The sequence below is a fragment of the Doryrhamphus excisus genome, chromosome 14, assembly GCF_030265055.1.
Source record: "Doryrhamphus excisus isolate RoL2022-K1 chromosome 14, RoL_Dexc_1.0, whole genome shotgun sequence".
Taxonomy (NCBI): Eukaryota; Metazoa; Chordata; class Actinopteri; order Syngnathiformes; family Syngnathidae; genus Doryrhamphus; species Doryrhamphus excisus.
Window position 1 is genome coordinate 2,526,848 of NC_080479.1, and position 15,375 is coordinate 2,542,222.

A 15,375-nucleotide genomic window follows, 5' to 3' on the forward strand; every position below is an offset into this window, starting at 1 on the left:
CTCAAACATCCTCATCTTCAACCTCATCGTGTGCTGGACTTCCTCTTGAGTCACGTGACACTCACGACTCAGGTGGTCTCGGTGACCAGCGTGCAGGAAGTGGGATCCATCAGAACAGTTCGGACCAGTATTGGAGTGCATCGGCCTGTTTGCCCGCCAGGTGTCACTGTGGTTCCTCCCAGGCACCGTTCTGTTCTGGCCTCTCGATGTTGGACCTCCCACTTTTGTGCTGGGTTCGTCTCCCCCCGCCGGACAGCAACACCGTGTGGATCCCGCCTGTGTCGCGGCGGCAATGTCCGGTACCGGGAGCTGAGCTGGGGAAAGGCGTGAAGGTGGAGCTGGAGTAATGGACCAGCCGGAGTTGTTCGGTAAGGAGTGTGTGTTATTGGGGGGAGGTCTGGGGGACGGGAGGGGGGGGGTTCTGATGGTCTTCACGTCAAAAACTGCTTATGGATTCTTTTAATACGATTCATTTTCATTTCGCTAGTTTCAAGTTGCTTTAGTTGAAATCCTTTTGGACTAAAAAAAGTTTTGTTTGTCTCCCCTGAGGGCGGGGGCGTACCTGCTACTTCCGTATGTGAGAGTGGGCGTGGCCTGACAAATTCCTGTTGTGCATCCAGGAGCAGCTTTTCTCTGTGCTACATGTATCTATGTGCTGCATCCAAACATTGTGCTAACATGCTAACATGTCATGTAGAGAGCGTGCGGGACGCTGTGGGGCGCGGGGTCAAGCTGACCCTGAGGCGCAAGGTGCAGCTGGAGGTCAAAGGTGAAAAGGTGGAGAACAAAGTGCTGGTGAGTATCAAACCTGGGAGCTTTCTGCTGCGATCCGCACCCTGTGCACACACATCACCGTGTCAGCCTGTGGACTTGTGCAGACTTGTCACACACACACACACACACACACACACACACACACACACACACTGCATTCCACACAGACATGTGTCAGCACGCCCCCTGCGTCGTGGTGGGGTGAAAGCGTACATGTTAAGAGAACTGATTGTTCACATCGCCATGGAAACAACAACTTCTCATCAATAATCAATAAAGCTGCATGTCTGGTCCGTGTGTGCGTGCAGGCCTTAGCGTCGCATCGAGCCTTCCTGCTGTCAGCACGCGTCCCCTCCAAGGTGGGTGTGCATGTTCACGTGTGCTGAATGACAGACCAGGAAGAGTTTCACGGAAGGACGCGTGTGCGCAGGTGGAGCAGTCCCTCAGCTACCTGGACATCCAGGGTATCCATAGCAACAAGGCGACGCAGGTGAGAAGAAATGCAAAGAGGACACATCCATTCATTGGTGGTTGGTGACGGGAGGCGCCCCCCCCCCCCCCCCAGGTGGTGCTGGAATGCGAACGCGGCCCGTGGACGCTTTGGTTGAGCTCACTGGAGGAAGTGGATGAAGTGATCGCTCATGTCGGGTTCTGTCTGCTGAGGATCTGCCCGGCCATGTAGGTACCGCCTGCCCCGTCCAGTCAGAGCCGAGTCAGAACCTGCGACCGGAAACTTCCCGGCTCAGCGTCCTCCTGTGATGTCAACCCAACAGGAAGCTGATGAAGAAGGTGAGCGTGAAGCCTCCGGAGCGAGCCGCCACCTTGCGCGCCATCTGGGAGCAGCAGGGCCCGCTGGACCTGGGACCATGTGGTACAGAACTTTGAGGGGGGACGAGGGGGTGTGGCCAAGCTGCTGAGATGCTGATGTCTTGCAGGAGGATTCTCTCATCAGTACCGCTGTGTGTGTGAGCACCTCAACCTGCCCTACAGGGACGAGGTCCAGTGGGTCGGTGCTGAATCCTTTTTAGGCTTACAAGTAGAAAGTAGCTATTATGAAGTAGACAGTAGTAGTAAATAATGAGTTAGTATGAAGTAAAAGGATATTTTAATACACAGTATTCAGTAGTGGCTTTGGTGGTTGTGGTTTTGGGTCCACCAGGATGTGGACACCATCTACCTGAGCCAGGACACCAGAGAGCTCAACCTTCAGGACTTCAGTCACCTGGACAGCAGGTGAGGCCGCTTTTAGCCCCGCCCATCATTCGCCCCAGCAAGCAGATGTTCCAGCTGTGTGTGTGCGCAGGGATCTGGTGGCCATCGTGGGCGTGCTGGAGTTCAACCAGTGGTTCACAAAGTTGGTCTCCAAGGACGTCAAACTGGTAACAGTCTTTGTCACGCTGAACTTTGGCGAATTCATGCGTCCTGCCGCTTGTAGTCCACAGACGTGTGCGAGCAGATCCTGCGAGTCGTATCCCGATCCGGTCGCCTTGAGGAGCTGGTTCTGGACAACGCCGGGCTCAAAAGGTCAGATGTCCCAGATGAAAGTCCCGCTGGTACATGTTGGAGACATCCTGACTTGTTGTCTTCTTCAGTGACTTTGCTCACAGGATGTCGCTGGCCTTGTCTCATAACCCCGCCTCCTCGCTGCACACCCTCATCCTCAGCAACAACGCTCTGGAAGACAAAGGTTCTCATGCGCACGCGCCACGGGACACATCAGAAGAAGGCAACTGTGTGTGTTTGTGTTTTGCAGGCATGTGTCTTCTGAGTGGTCAGCTGACCAAACTTGCGACAGGTCTGAAGCAGTTGAATCTCAGCAGGAACTCCTTGTCTCCCAAAGGTGAGGACGAGGCCCTCACAGCTGGAGACAATGATCTCCACTCAACTCACCGTGTGTGTGTGTGTGTGTGTGTGTGTCAGGCATCAACTTCCTGTGTCAGGCTCTGTGTGTAAACCCCAGCATGGCCGCCACCCTCACACACTTGGAACTGTCGGGAAACTCGCTTAGAGGAGACGACCTGCAGGTACCGTGGGTCTCCTTTGTCCTCCTGCAGGACATCGCCATCCTGACTGTCTTTTTCCTCACAGAACCTACACAACTTTTTGAGTCATGACAACCACTTACAACTTCTGGATTTGTCCTGCAGTGACTGCTCACTGGAGCAGGTGAACCCCCCCCCCGCACGCCCCGCCCACCCACACACACACAGGAAGCGCAGAATAAACTGATTGATGTTGTTTGTCTGCCAGACATCAGCGTCTCTGCTCAAAGGATGTTTGAAGCACCTCAGTGTTCTCAACATGTCAAAGACTGTCTTCTCTCACAGGTCGTTGTCCTCACTTTAGTATCCCTCGTAGTACACAGTACGCAGTATGTAGTATTATGGAATGATGAAGCTGTGAGAGTACACGTTTGTACAGGAAGTGCAAAGAGGTTCCTCCATCCTTCAAACAGTTCTTCAGCTCGTCTTTGGCTCTGACTGCGGTCAACGTGTCGGGAACCAGACTTCCTGCGGAAGCACTCAAGTAAGGCGGGTAAAAAAAATGGAGGCTCCGGCACATTTCCTCATGTCTTGGTGTCTTCAGGGCGCTGCTGCTGGGTCTGGGCTGCAACCCCAACCTCAGCGACGTGTCTCTGGATTTGAGCAGCTGCGAGGTAAAAGCGTTGTCACAGACACAAAGAGGGCGGGGCTTGTCGCAAAATTGCAATCACGTCTGCTTTGACTTTCAGTTGCGCTCAGCAGGATCTCAGATCTTGGAGGGCTGCATCGCTGAGATTCCCAACATCGCCAGTCTGGACATCTCAGACAACGGTCGGTACCAGTCTGCAGTTGGTCCATATATATTTGGACACTAACACAAGTTTGGTTTTTCTACCCTGCTACTGAAACATACTCCAAAGATGGTGACATCATGGACATAAAGTGCAGACTCTCAGCTTTCATTTGAGGGCATCCACAGTCAAATTGGGTGAAGGGTTTTCGGAGTTTCAGCTCTTTAACATCGGCCAACCTCTTTTTAAAGGGACCAAAAGTAATTGGACAATTGACCTGAAGGCTATTTCATGGGCAGGTTTGGGCAATTCATTCATCATATCAATAGAAATGAAGCAGACAAAAGGCCTGGAATTGATCTGAGGTGAGGTGTTTGCGTTCAGAAAATGTTGCTGTGAAGACAACATGCAGTCAAAGGAGCTCTCCATGCAGGTCAAAGGAGCTCTCCATGCAGGTCAAAGGAGATCTCCATGCAGGTGAACCAAGCCATCCTTGACAACAGAGAAATGGCTACAATATTAGGAGTGGCCAAATCTCCAGTTTGGTACATCCTGACAAAGAAAGCAGCCACTGGTCAACTCAGCAATGCAAGACCCGGACGTCCACAGAAGACAATGGTGGTAGATGATGGCAGAATGATTTCCGTGGTGAAGAGAAACCTCTCCACAACAGCCAGTGACATGAATACCACTCTCCAGGAATAGAAACAATACCCAAGTCTACCATAAAGAGAAGACTAAAGTAGCACTAAAGTAAATAGAGAAGGTTCACTGCAAGGTACAGGCCGCTCATAAGTCTGAAGAATAGCAAGGCTAGATTAGACTTGCTATTTGCTGAGAAAGATCTAAAAAAGCCTAAATGTTTCTGGAAGAACATTCTTTGGACGGATGAAACCAAGATCAACCTCTACCAGAATGATGGCGAGAAAAAAGTATGGCGATGATCCAAAGCACACTACATCCTGGGTAAAACACAGGGGAGGCAGTGTGATGGCTTGGGCATGCATGGCTGCCAGTGGCACTGGGTCACTAGTGTTTATTGATAATGTGACAAAGATGAATTCTGCGGTGTTCAGAGACATTCTACTCAGATCCAGTCAAATTCAGCCAAATTGATTGGGTGGGGTTCATAATACAGATGGACAATGACCCAAAACACACAGCAAAAGCAACCCAAGAAGTGGAATATTCTTGAATGGCCAAGTCAGTCACCTGATCTCAACCCAACTGAGCCTGCATTTCACTCGTTAAAGACTAAACGTAGGACAGAAAGGCCCACAAACAAACAGCAAATGAAAGCTGCTGCAGTCAAAGCCTGGCAGAACATTGAATGGACGATGGAATCACAGCTCCTGGTGACGTCCATGAGTTCAAGACTTCAATAAGTCATTGCCAGCAAGGGGTTTTCAACCAAGTATTAGAAATGAACATTTAGTTTTCAGTCTACATGCGCCGCTATAATCAACCAGAATAGTCAATGGGGCATGCCCAGTAAAGCGTAAACATCAACATCATGTGATATCGGCTTCCCAGAGTTTTTCTTCCACTTGTTGGAATAACTCCGTATTGCCAGTTTTTCATTCATCCAGTCTTGAAATTTGGTTTGGATCAAAAACAAACTTTCCACAGCAGTCCAGTGCAGATTGCTGGCCTCCATTTTTAAAAGTGAAGAACGTCTGGATCTGCGTGTTACGTCATATCTGAGCATGCGCTGAAAGAACGCACCCGGGATAAATTTAAACAGGAAAAGATCAAATTCAATCTTGCTAATATTTTATAATCAAACTTGGGACATTTTTTTAAATAGATTTTTATATAGATATATATATGTTCTTTTCAAAGAAAAACTGGACTAGTGAATGGCATATAGACAGGTTTAGATTCTGTTCCACAGATGGCGCTAATGCACACAAAAGCTGCTTGCCAACCGCCAATAAACAACAGAAGAAAAACAAGACGAAGAAGAACGCACCCTGACAACTTACACACAAGGTACAAGATACCTCAATCGGATTGGGACGGGAATATTCCACCCCTGGGAATCCCATTCCTGTGCCCCCAGCGGTCACTACGGGAAAGTCCTGGAATGAAATGTTGTCTCGTGAAAATTTAAATGGGGCTGCACGGCGGCCCAGTGGTTAGCACGCAGACCTCACAGCTAGGAGACCAGGGTTCATTTCCACCCTCGGCCATCTTTGTGTGGAGTTTGCATGTTCTCCCCATACATGCGTGGGTTTCCTCCTCCATTCCAAAAACATGCTAGGTTAATTGGCCACTCCAAATTGTCCATAAGTATGAATGTGAGTGTGAATGGTTGTTTGTCTATATGTGCCCTGGGATTGGCTAGCCACCAGTCCAGGGTGTACCCCGCCTCTCGCCCAAAGACAGCTGGGATAGGCTCCAGCACCCCCCTCCTTGTGATGGAAAAGCGGTAAAAAATGAATGAAAGAATGAAATTAAAATGTTCCAAACATTAGTAGTCACTGTGCCATCGTGTCGACTGTTGGCAGGTCTGGATGGAGACCTGAGCACGCTGTTGGTCTGGCTGGCCAAGAACCGCTCTGTCCGCCATCTTTCACTGGGAAGAAACTTCCAGAACATCAAGTCAAAGTGGGTTAGCAAGCAGCAAACGTGGGCATGGCTCAGTCTTCACTCCGTTTCCTTGTGTCTGTCAGGAATGTGGCTCCGGTCCTGGACAACCTGGTCCACATGATCCAGGAGGAAGAGTCAGTAAGTGACACATTGACTCAGCCGGACGTGCATGGCTTCTGGAAGTTTGACATTCCTTTCCACTCCACAGCCGCTGACCTCGCTGTCGCTAGCAGATTCCAAGCTGAAGGGCGAGCTCACCATCGTCCTCAACGCTTTGGGTAGCAACGCCTCTCTCACCAAGCTGGACATCAGCGGGAACGCCATGGGCGACATGGGCGCCAAGATGCTGGCCAAGGCCCTGCAGATCAACACCAAGCTCAGGTGAGCCACACTCCACTGACCAAAAGATGGCACCTCTTTCTCCTCGGTGCTTTGAACGTGGCCTGGTGTGTCGCTGGTGCACAGGACGCTTATCTGGGACAGAAACAACGCCAACCCTCAAGGTCTGCAGGAAGTGGCGTCCGCTTTGGAGAAGTGAGTTTGGATGACGTCTTCCTGTGACGGTGTTTAATCTGAAAGATGGGCTGTCTTTTGTTCCCGTCAGGAACTTCACCATCCGATTCATGCCGATTCCCATCGTTGATGCTGCTCAGGCGCTCAAGATCAACCCGGAAAAGACGGAAGATGCCCTGCTGAAGGTGAGTTCAAATGGTGGCTGCAGGTTGCGAGACGCTGACTCACGTCGTGTGCTTGTGTGCAGATGGAGCGCTTCCTGCTGAGGAACCACGAAACCCGGAAGTACCTCCAGGAGCAGGCGTACCGGCTGCAGCAGGGCATCGTCACCAGCACCACCCAACAGGCAGGCGACCGTTGTCCGCACCGTGTCCCTCTGCCACTTTCTTTCTGACTGAGCTCTCATCTTTTTGTAGATGATGGACACCATGTGTGTCAAGGTTCAGGATCACCTGAACTCACTGATGTTCTCCCAGAGCCACGTAATCCAGGATGACATGAAGGTTGCAGAGAATCTGATGAACGATGCCAGGAACTCCAAGACCGTGAGTGGACTTGAACTGGACTGGTAGGCTGGACAGGTGCACTTGAGTCAAACTGAAAATTGCTCCTTCTGTCTTTGGGGCGTCCAGCTGCTCCCCAGCCTGTACCATGTGAAGAGCGGCGCCCTACACGGGGCCATCCAGGACAAACTGAAGTCGCTGGCAGGAGAGGTGGCAGCCACAATGGAGGATGAGTTGCAGGTACCGCAATTGGAGCAAAGGACGAGGCTTTGAACCGCAACCTTTGAGCCCTTTCTCATGCACTGCAGATGATGCTGGCATCCATGTTGGACGCCGCAGAGGATCTGTGTCCTCATGTCATTAAGAGGAGCGGCCTTCGTCAGGAGTTGCTGAGGGCGGGGGCCGAGAGGATGATAGTCCCTCGCAGCTTTGTCACCGCCACACTGCTGGAGCAGTCGGGCGTTGACATCGTTAACAAAATTAGGTGTGTGTCCGCGCAAACCTTAGCCAGCCTCGGATTTGTTTGGCCGCATCACCTTTAATTAGCGTGGCTGTTCTTTGTCACCAGTGAAGTGAAGCTCAGCGCGGCGTCCTTTGTCTCCGATCGTATTGTGGACGAGATCCTGGACTCTTTGTCCACATGGCAGCACACGCTGGTTAGTCCTTTTGTCCCTCCCTTCGTCCTCCTGTCCCTCACTCCGGCTGTCTCCAGGCTGAGCATGTGACCAGGAAAGGCCAGCCTGTGTTGCGTCCCGAGTCTCAGGAGACAGAGGTTCTAGACGAGATGGTTCTGCAACCGGAGCGCCTCGAGGAGGAAGGTGACCGTCAGCTGGAGGACGCAGACACTGGCTTGGTTGGACTTCATTCATTTTCTAACGCTTTTTCCTCACGAGGGTCGTGGGGGGGCTGGAGCCTATCCCAGCTGTCTTTGGGCGAGAGGCGGGTACACCTGGACTGGTGGCCAGCCAATCACAGGGCACATATAGACAAACAACCATTCACACTCACATTCATACCTATGGACAATTTGGAGTGGCCAATTAACCTAGCATGTTTTTGGAATGTGGGAGGAAACCGGAGTACCCGGAGAAAACCCACGTATGCACGGGGAGAACATGCAAACTCCACACAGAGATGGCCGAGGGTGGAATTGAACCCTGGTCTCCTAGCTGTGAGGTCTGCACGCTAAGCACTAGACCGCTGTGCCGCCCTTGGTTGGACTTGTTGTTGATGAAGACAAACACGCAAAAACAAAAATGTTTTCCTCTCCAGATGATGGCCCAGTCCAAGAGGAAGAGTATTCTGGTTCGGATGCTGCGGCCCGTCTCGGTGGCTTTTGGTAAGTCTTCATGAGCATCAAGTATCAATCAAATACCTGGAGGTCCCTCTCATTGTCTGTTGCTCAGAGATGGAGTTTGACCTGGACAAGGCTCTGGAGGAGGTGCCCATCCATGTGGTGGACCCGCCTCCCTCCCAGCCTGAAAAAATGCCCTCATCTACCCCTGCATTGGAGGAGCTGCCACACATGGAGCACCAGACACTGCAGCATCACACCAAAGTGCGACCTCGGCCCAAGAAGAGAAACAAACCCAGCAGAGTCGCCGTAGGTCGCAAGCAAAACGTCCGATACCTTGAGCAGATCTGGTGACGTGTCTTCCCTTCAGCACGTCGCAGCAAGTTCAGCACCTCAAGGGGCGGAGCATCAGGGCATCATGGCAAAGGTTGACGAGGGCGTGGATGAGTTCTTCTCCAAGAACATCATGAAAGTCAGCTTTAAGTGAGAAGCTCTGTTAGCATGCACATGTCAACGAACGCTGCGAGCCAATCAAACGTCCTCTTGTTCACCCTCAGACGTCCCGTCGCACAAGTAGTGCCAGCGAGCACGCAGGAGGCGCCTGAAAAGAAGCGGGAATCCAGGAGGAGTGGTTTCTTCAACCTGATCAAATCTCGGACGTCCCGCTCAGAGAAGAGCCAGGGGACGGCCTCAATCAGTCCGCCTCCGCCAGTGTCCCCCACCTTTGTTCCCCCCTTATCCTCTGTCAGCAAGGAGCTTCCGCCCATGTCCCCCGGGGCGCTGCATAGGGATGACAGCTATTCCGACACGGATGCCTCACCGGGCCCTGCTGGGGTGGCCAAGAAGGAGGAGGGAGAGAAGGAGGACAGCATGGAGTCGGACCATCCGGTCGTCCCGCGTCACCTTGGAATTCCGGTCATGGCCTCTGACCTTCTGGCTGAGATGAAGGCGCGACAGGAGAAGATGGTGGCTCAGAAGGTGAGTGATGATGTGGTGGGCGGGTCTTTGAAACAACTTCACCATAACGTCACCTGTCCTTGTAGCCGTCCTCCAAAGAAGATGGACACCTGGGTAAGTTGGTCGTCACCTTGGCAGCATTATTGGCTACATGCTAATGCTAACGCCTTCTTGCATCCGCATCATCTCAGACGTCTCACAACCTGGACCAGTGGCCGCCCCCAGGTCCAAAACCCCCACTGTTAACCCCAAAGCAGCCCCCCCTCAACTCTGCAAAACCCCACTGGAGGAACAGGAAGTGCTGCGTACAAACTTCCTGTCAGAGAATTCCACTCCTGAAGCTCTCAAAGGTCCCATTCCTGCTCCTCGCCTGAAGAGATTGCCGTCTGCACCGGAACCCGAGTGCCACGATGGAGGTGATGGGGGCTGTATTTCTATGCTAGTACTACTGCTGTACTTCTACACTAGTACTACTGCTGTACTTCTACGCTAGTACTACTGCTGTACTTCTACGCTAGTACTACTGCTGTATTTCTACGCTAGTACTACTGCTGTACTTCTACGCTAGTACTACTGCCTTACTTCTACGCTAGTACTACTGCTGTACTTCTACTCTAGTACTACTGCTGTATTTCTACACTAGTACTACTGCTGTACTTCTACGCTAGTTCTACTGCCTTACTTCTACGCTAGTACTACTGCTGTACTTCTACTCTAGTACTACTGCTGTATTTCTACGCTAGTACTACTGCTGTACTTCTACGCTAGTTCTACTGCCTTACTTCTACGCTAGTACTACTGCTGTACTTCTACTCTAGTACTACTGCCGTATTTCTACGCTAGTACTACTGCCGTACTTCTACGCGAGTACTACTGCCGTATTTCTACGCTAGTACTACTGCCTTACTTTTACGCTAGTACTACTGCTGTATTTCTACACTAGTACTACTGCTGTATTTCTACGCTAGTACTACTGCCATACTTCTACGCTAGTACTACTGCTGTACTTCTACTCTAGTACTACTGCTGTATTTCTACACTAGTACTACTGCTGTACTTCTACGCGAGTACTACTGCCGTATTTCTACGCTAGTACTACTGCTGTATTTCTACGCTAGTACTACTGCTGTACTTCTACTCTAGTACTACTGCTGTATTTCTACGCTAGTACTACTGCTGTACTTCTACACGAGTACTACTGCCGTATTTCTACCCTAGTACTACTGCCTTACTTCTACACTAGTACTACTGCTGTATTTCTATGCTAGTACTACTGCTGTACTTCTACTCTAGTACTACTGCTGTACTTCTACTCTATTACTACTGCTGTATTTCTACGCTAGTATTACTGCCTTACTTCTAGTACTCTAGTACTACTGCCTTACTTTTACTCTGGAGCTACTGCTGTACTTCTACTCTATTACTACTGCTGTATTTCTACGCTAGTACTACTGCTGTATTTCTACACTAGTACTACTGCCTTACTTCTACTCTGGTGCTACTGCTGTACTTCTACTCTAGTACTACTGCTGTACGTCTACTCTTGTACTACCGCTGTATTTCTACGCTACTACTACTGCCTTACTTCGACTCTGGTACTACTGCTGTATTTCTACTCTAGTACTACTGCCGTACTTCTACTCTGGTACTACTGCTGTACTTCTACTGTGGTACTACTGCTGTATTTCTACTCTTGTACTACCGCTGTATTTCTACTCTAGTACTACTGCCTTACTTCGACTCTGGTACTACTGCTGTATTTCTACTCTGGTACTACTGCTGTATTTCTACTCTCGTAGTACTGCTGTATTTCCACTCTAGTACTACTGCTCTACTTCTACTCTGGTACTACTGCTGTAGTTCTGCTTTAGTACTACTGTGGTACTTGTCTTGTACTTTTGCTGTACTCCTACAGTACTACAGTACTTCTCAAGGACTGCTGCTATACTTTTACTCTTGTATTGCAGCTGTACTTGTACTATAATACTACTGCAGTAATTATACTCTACTACTGCTGCTGTACTTGTACTATTGTACTCCAGCAGTGGTGTGACTTTGTGTTTTTTTGGTGTGATGAAGTATCGGCTTCTTCTGGGGACGTCTTGGATCTTCCCGCCTCGAGGAGCGACCCCGGCGGGGGCGATAGGGCGTGGTCATCGCTGAAGAGGTGTGCCCGCCCCCCTTGGAGGTGTGAAGAGGAGCGGGAACGCGCCAAGTCCCTCCCCGCCGACGTGCGGAACCCTCAGGCCCCCTCCGGTTAGCTGCTAAACGTTAGCCGTGCTGGCTAGCGTGCTGGCTAGCATGCTGGCTAGTGTGCTGGCTAGCGTGCTAAGCGCGTACCAGAAAGGGTCAGGAGGAGGAAAACTGACGATTGATTGGCGGCTTCTTTGTGTCTCCAGGGAGACGTAGGTCTGGGGAGGAGGGGCCGACGTCAGCTGACAACCAATCGGAGGCCGCTCCAGACGACGGCGTCGATCAAGCCTGAGTCAGAGTCTTCCTTGACTTGTTTCCTGTCACATGACCCAACTCTTCCTTTTGGCTTTTAGTATTTGCGTCGTTTGTGTGTCATTGGTGTGTATTTCTATTTTGACACCATTTCCAAACAAATAAACAGGCTAGTAAGAGCACAGATTCCTTGAAAGGAAAGGTCAAAGTTCAAACGAAAAAGACCATCCAGAATCTTCATCTTCATCTTCATGTCCTCCAAACGTCAGACGCTCTTCAAGTTGACAAAAACTTCATCCCGGTCCAAGTTTGTCATTTGTCCTCCCTTCCTGCACGTGTCGCTGCTCCCCCGGCGCCACCACGCGCTGCCGGAAGTGCATCTTCTCCGACGCGGAACTGCGGTGGTGTGCGGCGGTGTCTGCACAAAGCCGCTCCGAAAAAGCCGCCCGCATGTGCGCCGTGCAGCTTCTGCGGGTGTCGGTTCGCCAGCGGATGACCGCCGCCGTGGAGGACTTCCTGCTGCGGCTGCAAAGAGAAGAAGAAGCCTCTCGACTTCCGCTGCTGAGGTCGCTGCTCACCGAGCGGCTCGCGGCGGCCGCGGACGACATCGTGGTCCTGCTGGAGGACTTCGTCAACGACTACGAGGTGAGGATGAAGCGGTCCGAGTGGGAACTCCGCCGCCAGAGGAAGCTGCTGGATGCCAAGACGCAGAGTCCCGCGCAGTCAAGCCGGACGCCGTCAGGCAGGTTTCTTGACTTCCGCTTGGACGCTCTCGCGCCGGAAGTGTGGCCCGCGTCAAACACTTAAAACATCAGCAGTAGTTTGACCGTGAGAAAGTCAACATATGAAAAAGAAGCTATTTCTCCTGAAAGGGTTGGCGTTTATGGCGAAGAACGAAATAGCAGGAACGCTAACTCATCTTAGTAGCATGAGATGTCATCTTTTAGTTTCGTGTAGATTCGTTGGGGGGGGGCTATAATGCTTTGAGAATGAAGTCAAGTATGTAAACATTTCCAAGAAAAAAGACAGCAGATCGGCTGTGATTTTATGACAAAGTTTTCTAACAAGAACAAATCTATTTGAGAAGAATAAACTTGTATCGAAAAGATCATTGTCGTAGCTGAAAGGAAGAAATAGTAGCTTTCAGGAAGGAGTTTGGGAATGTCATTTAGTATGGGGGGGCGATTAATTGGGCTGATTATCACATATCACAGATTAATCTATATCGGTGAAAATGGAGCCGATATTCACTGTTGCTCCCATTCTCTCTCTCTGAGCTTTTAAGGTGAACATGCAAGTGTTAACTCCCACGTCCACCACTATCTAAGACTACTACAGCGTTTTAAGGTGAACATGCATGTGTTAACTCCCACGTCCACCATTACCTAAGACTACTACAGCGTTTTGAGGTGAACATGCAAGTGTTAACTCCCATAACCACCATTATCTAAGACTACTACAGCGTTTTAAGGTGAACATGCATGTGTTAACTCCCACGTCCACCATTATCTAAGACTACTACAGCGTTTTGAGGTGAACATGCAAGTGTTAACTCCCATAACCACCACTATCTAAGACTACTACAGCGTTTTAAGGTGATCATGCAAGATTTAACTCCCACGTCCACCATTATCTAAGACTACTACAGCGTTTTGAGGTGAACATGCAAGATTTAACTCCCACGTCCACCATTACCTAAGACTACTACAGCGTTTTAAGGTGAACATGCAAGTGTTAACTCCCACGTCCACCACTATCTAAGACTACTACAGCGTTTTAAGGTGAACATGCATGTGTTAACTCCCATAACCACCATTATCTAAGACTACAGCGTTTTGAGGTGAACATGCAAGTGTTAACTCCCATAACCACCACTATCTAAGACTACAGCGTTTTAAGGTGAACCTGCAAGATTTAACTCCCACGTCCACCATTATCTAAGACTACTACAGCGTTTTAAGGTGAACATGCATGTGTTAACTCCCATAACCACCACTATCTAAGACTACTACAGCGTTTTAAGGTGAACATGCATGTGTTAACTCCCATGTCACCAAGTTAGCCAGGCCTCCAGCACCAGTAAAGCAAAGAAAATGACAAATTTGTGGCAACAGCTAAAAATGACATATCATGACACACAGGCTGCAATGGCACAGACCAACGCATGAAAGCCACAGTAATATTATTTGATATTTTGGCTATTATATTTATGTTCATGTACAGTATTATATTCTGTGTATATTAATGGTCTTCTTTCATACATCGGCCCATCAGCCCATATATCGGATATGGTTAGTTAGTTTAGTGGTATTACGAGGAATAAAACATCCACAGGTGTTGCTCTACATATCCACTGGTGGCCTGACTGGAGTCACCTTGTAGTTGGGGCCTTGGCCCATAAGGTGGCGCTGCTGGCTGTCTTTGGTTGAAGTGGGTGGCGGCCACGGCGCTCACGCTTGCACTGCCTGTCTTCCAGAGAGTCCCGAGGACGTGCGGCAGCTGGTGGTGGGGAAAGAGGTGCAGAGCAAGCCGGAGCCCCCCCGCGTTAAACAGGAAGAGGAGGGCCGAGACGATGAAGAGGCAGCTCCTCCCTCCCCCCGCCACGAGAGCGAGGGCAGTGATGAGGATTGGATGGGGTCCGGCGACGACGCGCCGGTGAAAGGGTCCCAAGTGGTTGGTGGCGGCGGCGGCGGCGTGTCCACCACCTGCTGCGAGTGCGGAAAAAGCTTCCTGAACGCCTTGCGCCTGAAGAGACACAAGAAGACGCACTCGGGAGAGAAACCGTACGTGTGCTCTGTGTGCGGAAAGAGCTCCCGGCAGAAAGGAGACCTGATCAAACACATGCGGACTCACACGGGCGAGAAGCCTTTCTCGTGCTCGGTGTGCGGGAGCAGCTTCATCCACAGCCAGGCGCTGGTCCAGCACACCAGGACGCACACCCAGGAGAAGCCCTTCAGCTGCTCCGTGTGCGACGAGACCTTCGCCCGCAAGGACTACTTGAAGACGCACATGAGGAGACACACGGGAGAGAAGCCCTTCTCCTGTCCCTTCTGCGGAAAGAGTTTCCGGCAGAGGGTGAACATGACGTCCCACATGAGAGTCCACACGGGACACAAGCCGTACTCCTGCTCCATCTGCGACAAGAGCTTCTCGGTGAAGGGCAACGTCAGGATCCACATGAGGACGCACACGGGGGAGAAGCCCTTCAGCTGCAGCGTCTGCGACAAAGGCTTCACTCAGAAGGTCAACCTGCTGAGTCACAAGTGTGCCGGAAGGGCGCCGCCGGACCAATGAGCTGCCGGGACTTTCCCTTTCCATGTTTGAGTCCACGTGGGCAAAGTTCTAAAGCTCTACTGTGGAGTGTCTTGTGGTTCTTGTGCCTGTCCCTGTCAATAAAGGCCTTCCATGAGGACCGGCAGCTGCTGTGCATCACCACCATCCATATTCTGCCATTATTTTGAAAAAGCCTCACCGTGAAAAGAGGGAACCCAGGTGTCATGGCCGCTAAGCTAACACCGTCATTG

At 50.7% G+C, this 15,375-nt stretch overlaps 2 protein-coding genes across 3 annotated transcripts; both read left to right on the forward strand.

Moving 5' to 3' along the window:
- Positions 1-206: 206 nt before the first annotated feature.
- Positions 207-12,029, forward strand: LOC131101968 (F-actin-uncapping protein LRRC16A-like). Its single transcript, XM_058047392.1, has 37 exons — positions 207-368; positions 698-795; positions 1,083-1,133; positions 1,205-1,264; positions 1,340-1,452; positions 1,548-1,645; positions 1,710-1,780; positions 1,934-2,007; positions 2,078-2,153; positions 2,210-2,298; positions 2,367-2,461; positions 2,528-2,614; positions 2,695-2,798; positions 2,863-2,940; positions 3,025-3,101; positions 3,196-3,300; positions 3,361-3,430; positions 3,506-3,587; positions 6,058-6,157; positions 6,223-6,277; positions 6,348-6,520; positions 6,605-6,673; positions 6,744-6,837; positions 6,900-6,998; positions 7,069-7,197; positions 7,285-7,395; positions 7,464-7,639; positions 7,724-7,811; positions 7,868-8,008; positions 8,428-8,494; positions 8,562-8,758; positions 8,820-8,932; positions 9,007-9,427; positions 9,493-9,520; positions 9,598-9,822; positions 11,486-11,662; positions 11,806-12,029. Exons 1-37 carry the CDS (start codon positions 347-349, stop codon positions 11,889-11,891), a joined length of 3,999 nt encoding a protein of 1,332 aa, XP_057903375.1. The 5' UTR covers positions 207-346; the 3' UTR covers positions 11,892-12,029.
- On the forward strand, positions 11,956-15,289 carry LOC131101988 (zinc finger protein 32-like). 2 transcript variants are annotated; one of them, XM_058047426.1, is made up of 2 exons: positions 11,956-12,496; positions 14,328-15,289. In XM_058047426.1, exons 1-2 carry the CDS (start codon positions 12,103-12,105, stop codon positions 15,143-15,145), a joined length of 1,212 nt encoding a protein of 403 aa, XP_057903409.1. In that variant the 5' UTR covers positions 11,956-12,102; the 3' UTR covers positions 15,146-15,289. The 2 variants fall into 2 exon arrangements, with proteins under 2 accessions (XP_057903409.1, XP_057903410.1); XM_058047427.1 differs by having other exon boundaries at positions 12,183-12,597; positions 14,332-15,289.
- The last annotated feature ends 86 nt before the right edge of the window (positions 15,290-15,375 follow it).

What these genes read in the sequence shown, in the direction of transcription:
- LOC131101988 (XM_058047426.1), top strand. Translation starts at nt 12,103, where the DNA reads ATGTCCTCCAAACGTCAGACGCTCTTCAAGTTGACAAAAACTTCATCC. An exon ending in ACTTCGTCAACGACTACGAG is followed by an intron (nt 12,497 to 14,327) that starts GTGAGGATGAAG and finishes CCTGTCTTCCAG; the next exon opens with AGAGTCCCGAGGACGTGCGG.
- LOC131101968 (XM_058047392.1), top strand. Translation starts at nt 347, where the DNA reads ATGGACCAGCCGGAGTTGTTCG. An exon ending in GGACCAGCCGGAGTTGTTCG is followed by an intron (nt 369 to 697) that starts GTAAGGAGTGTG and finishes CATGTCATGTAG; the next exon opens with AGAGCGTGCGGGACGCTGTG. An exon ending in GACAACGCCGGGCTCAAAAG is followed by an intron (nt 2,299 to 2,366) that starts GTCAGATGTCCC and finishes TGTCTTCTTCAG; the next exon opens with TGACTTTGCTCACAGGATGT.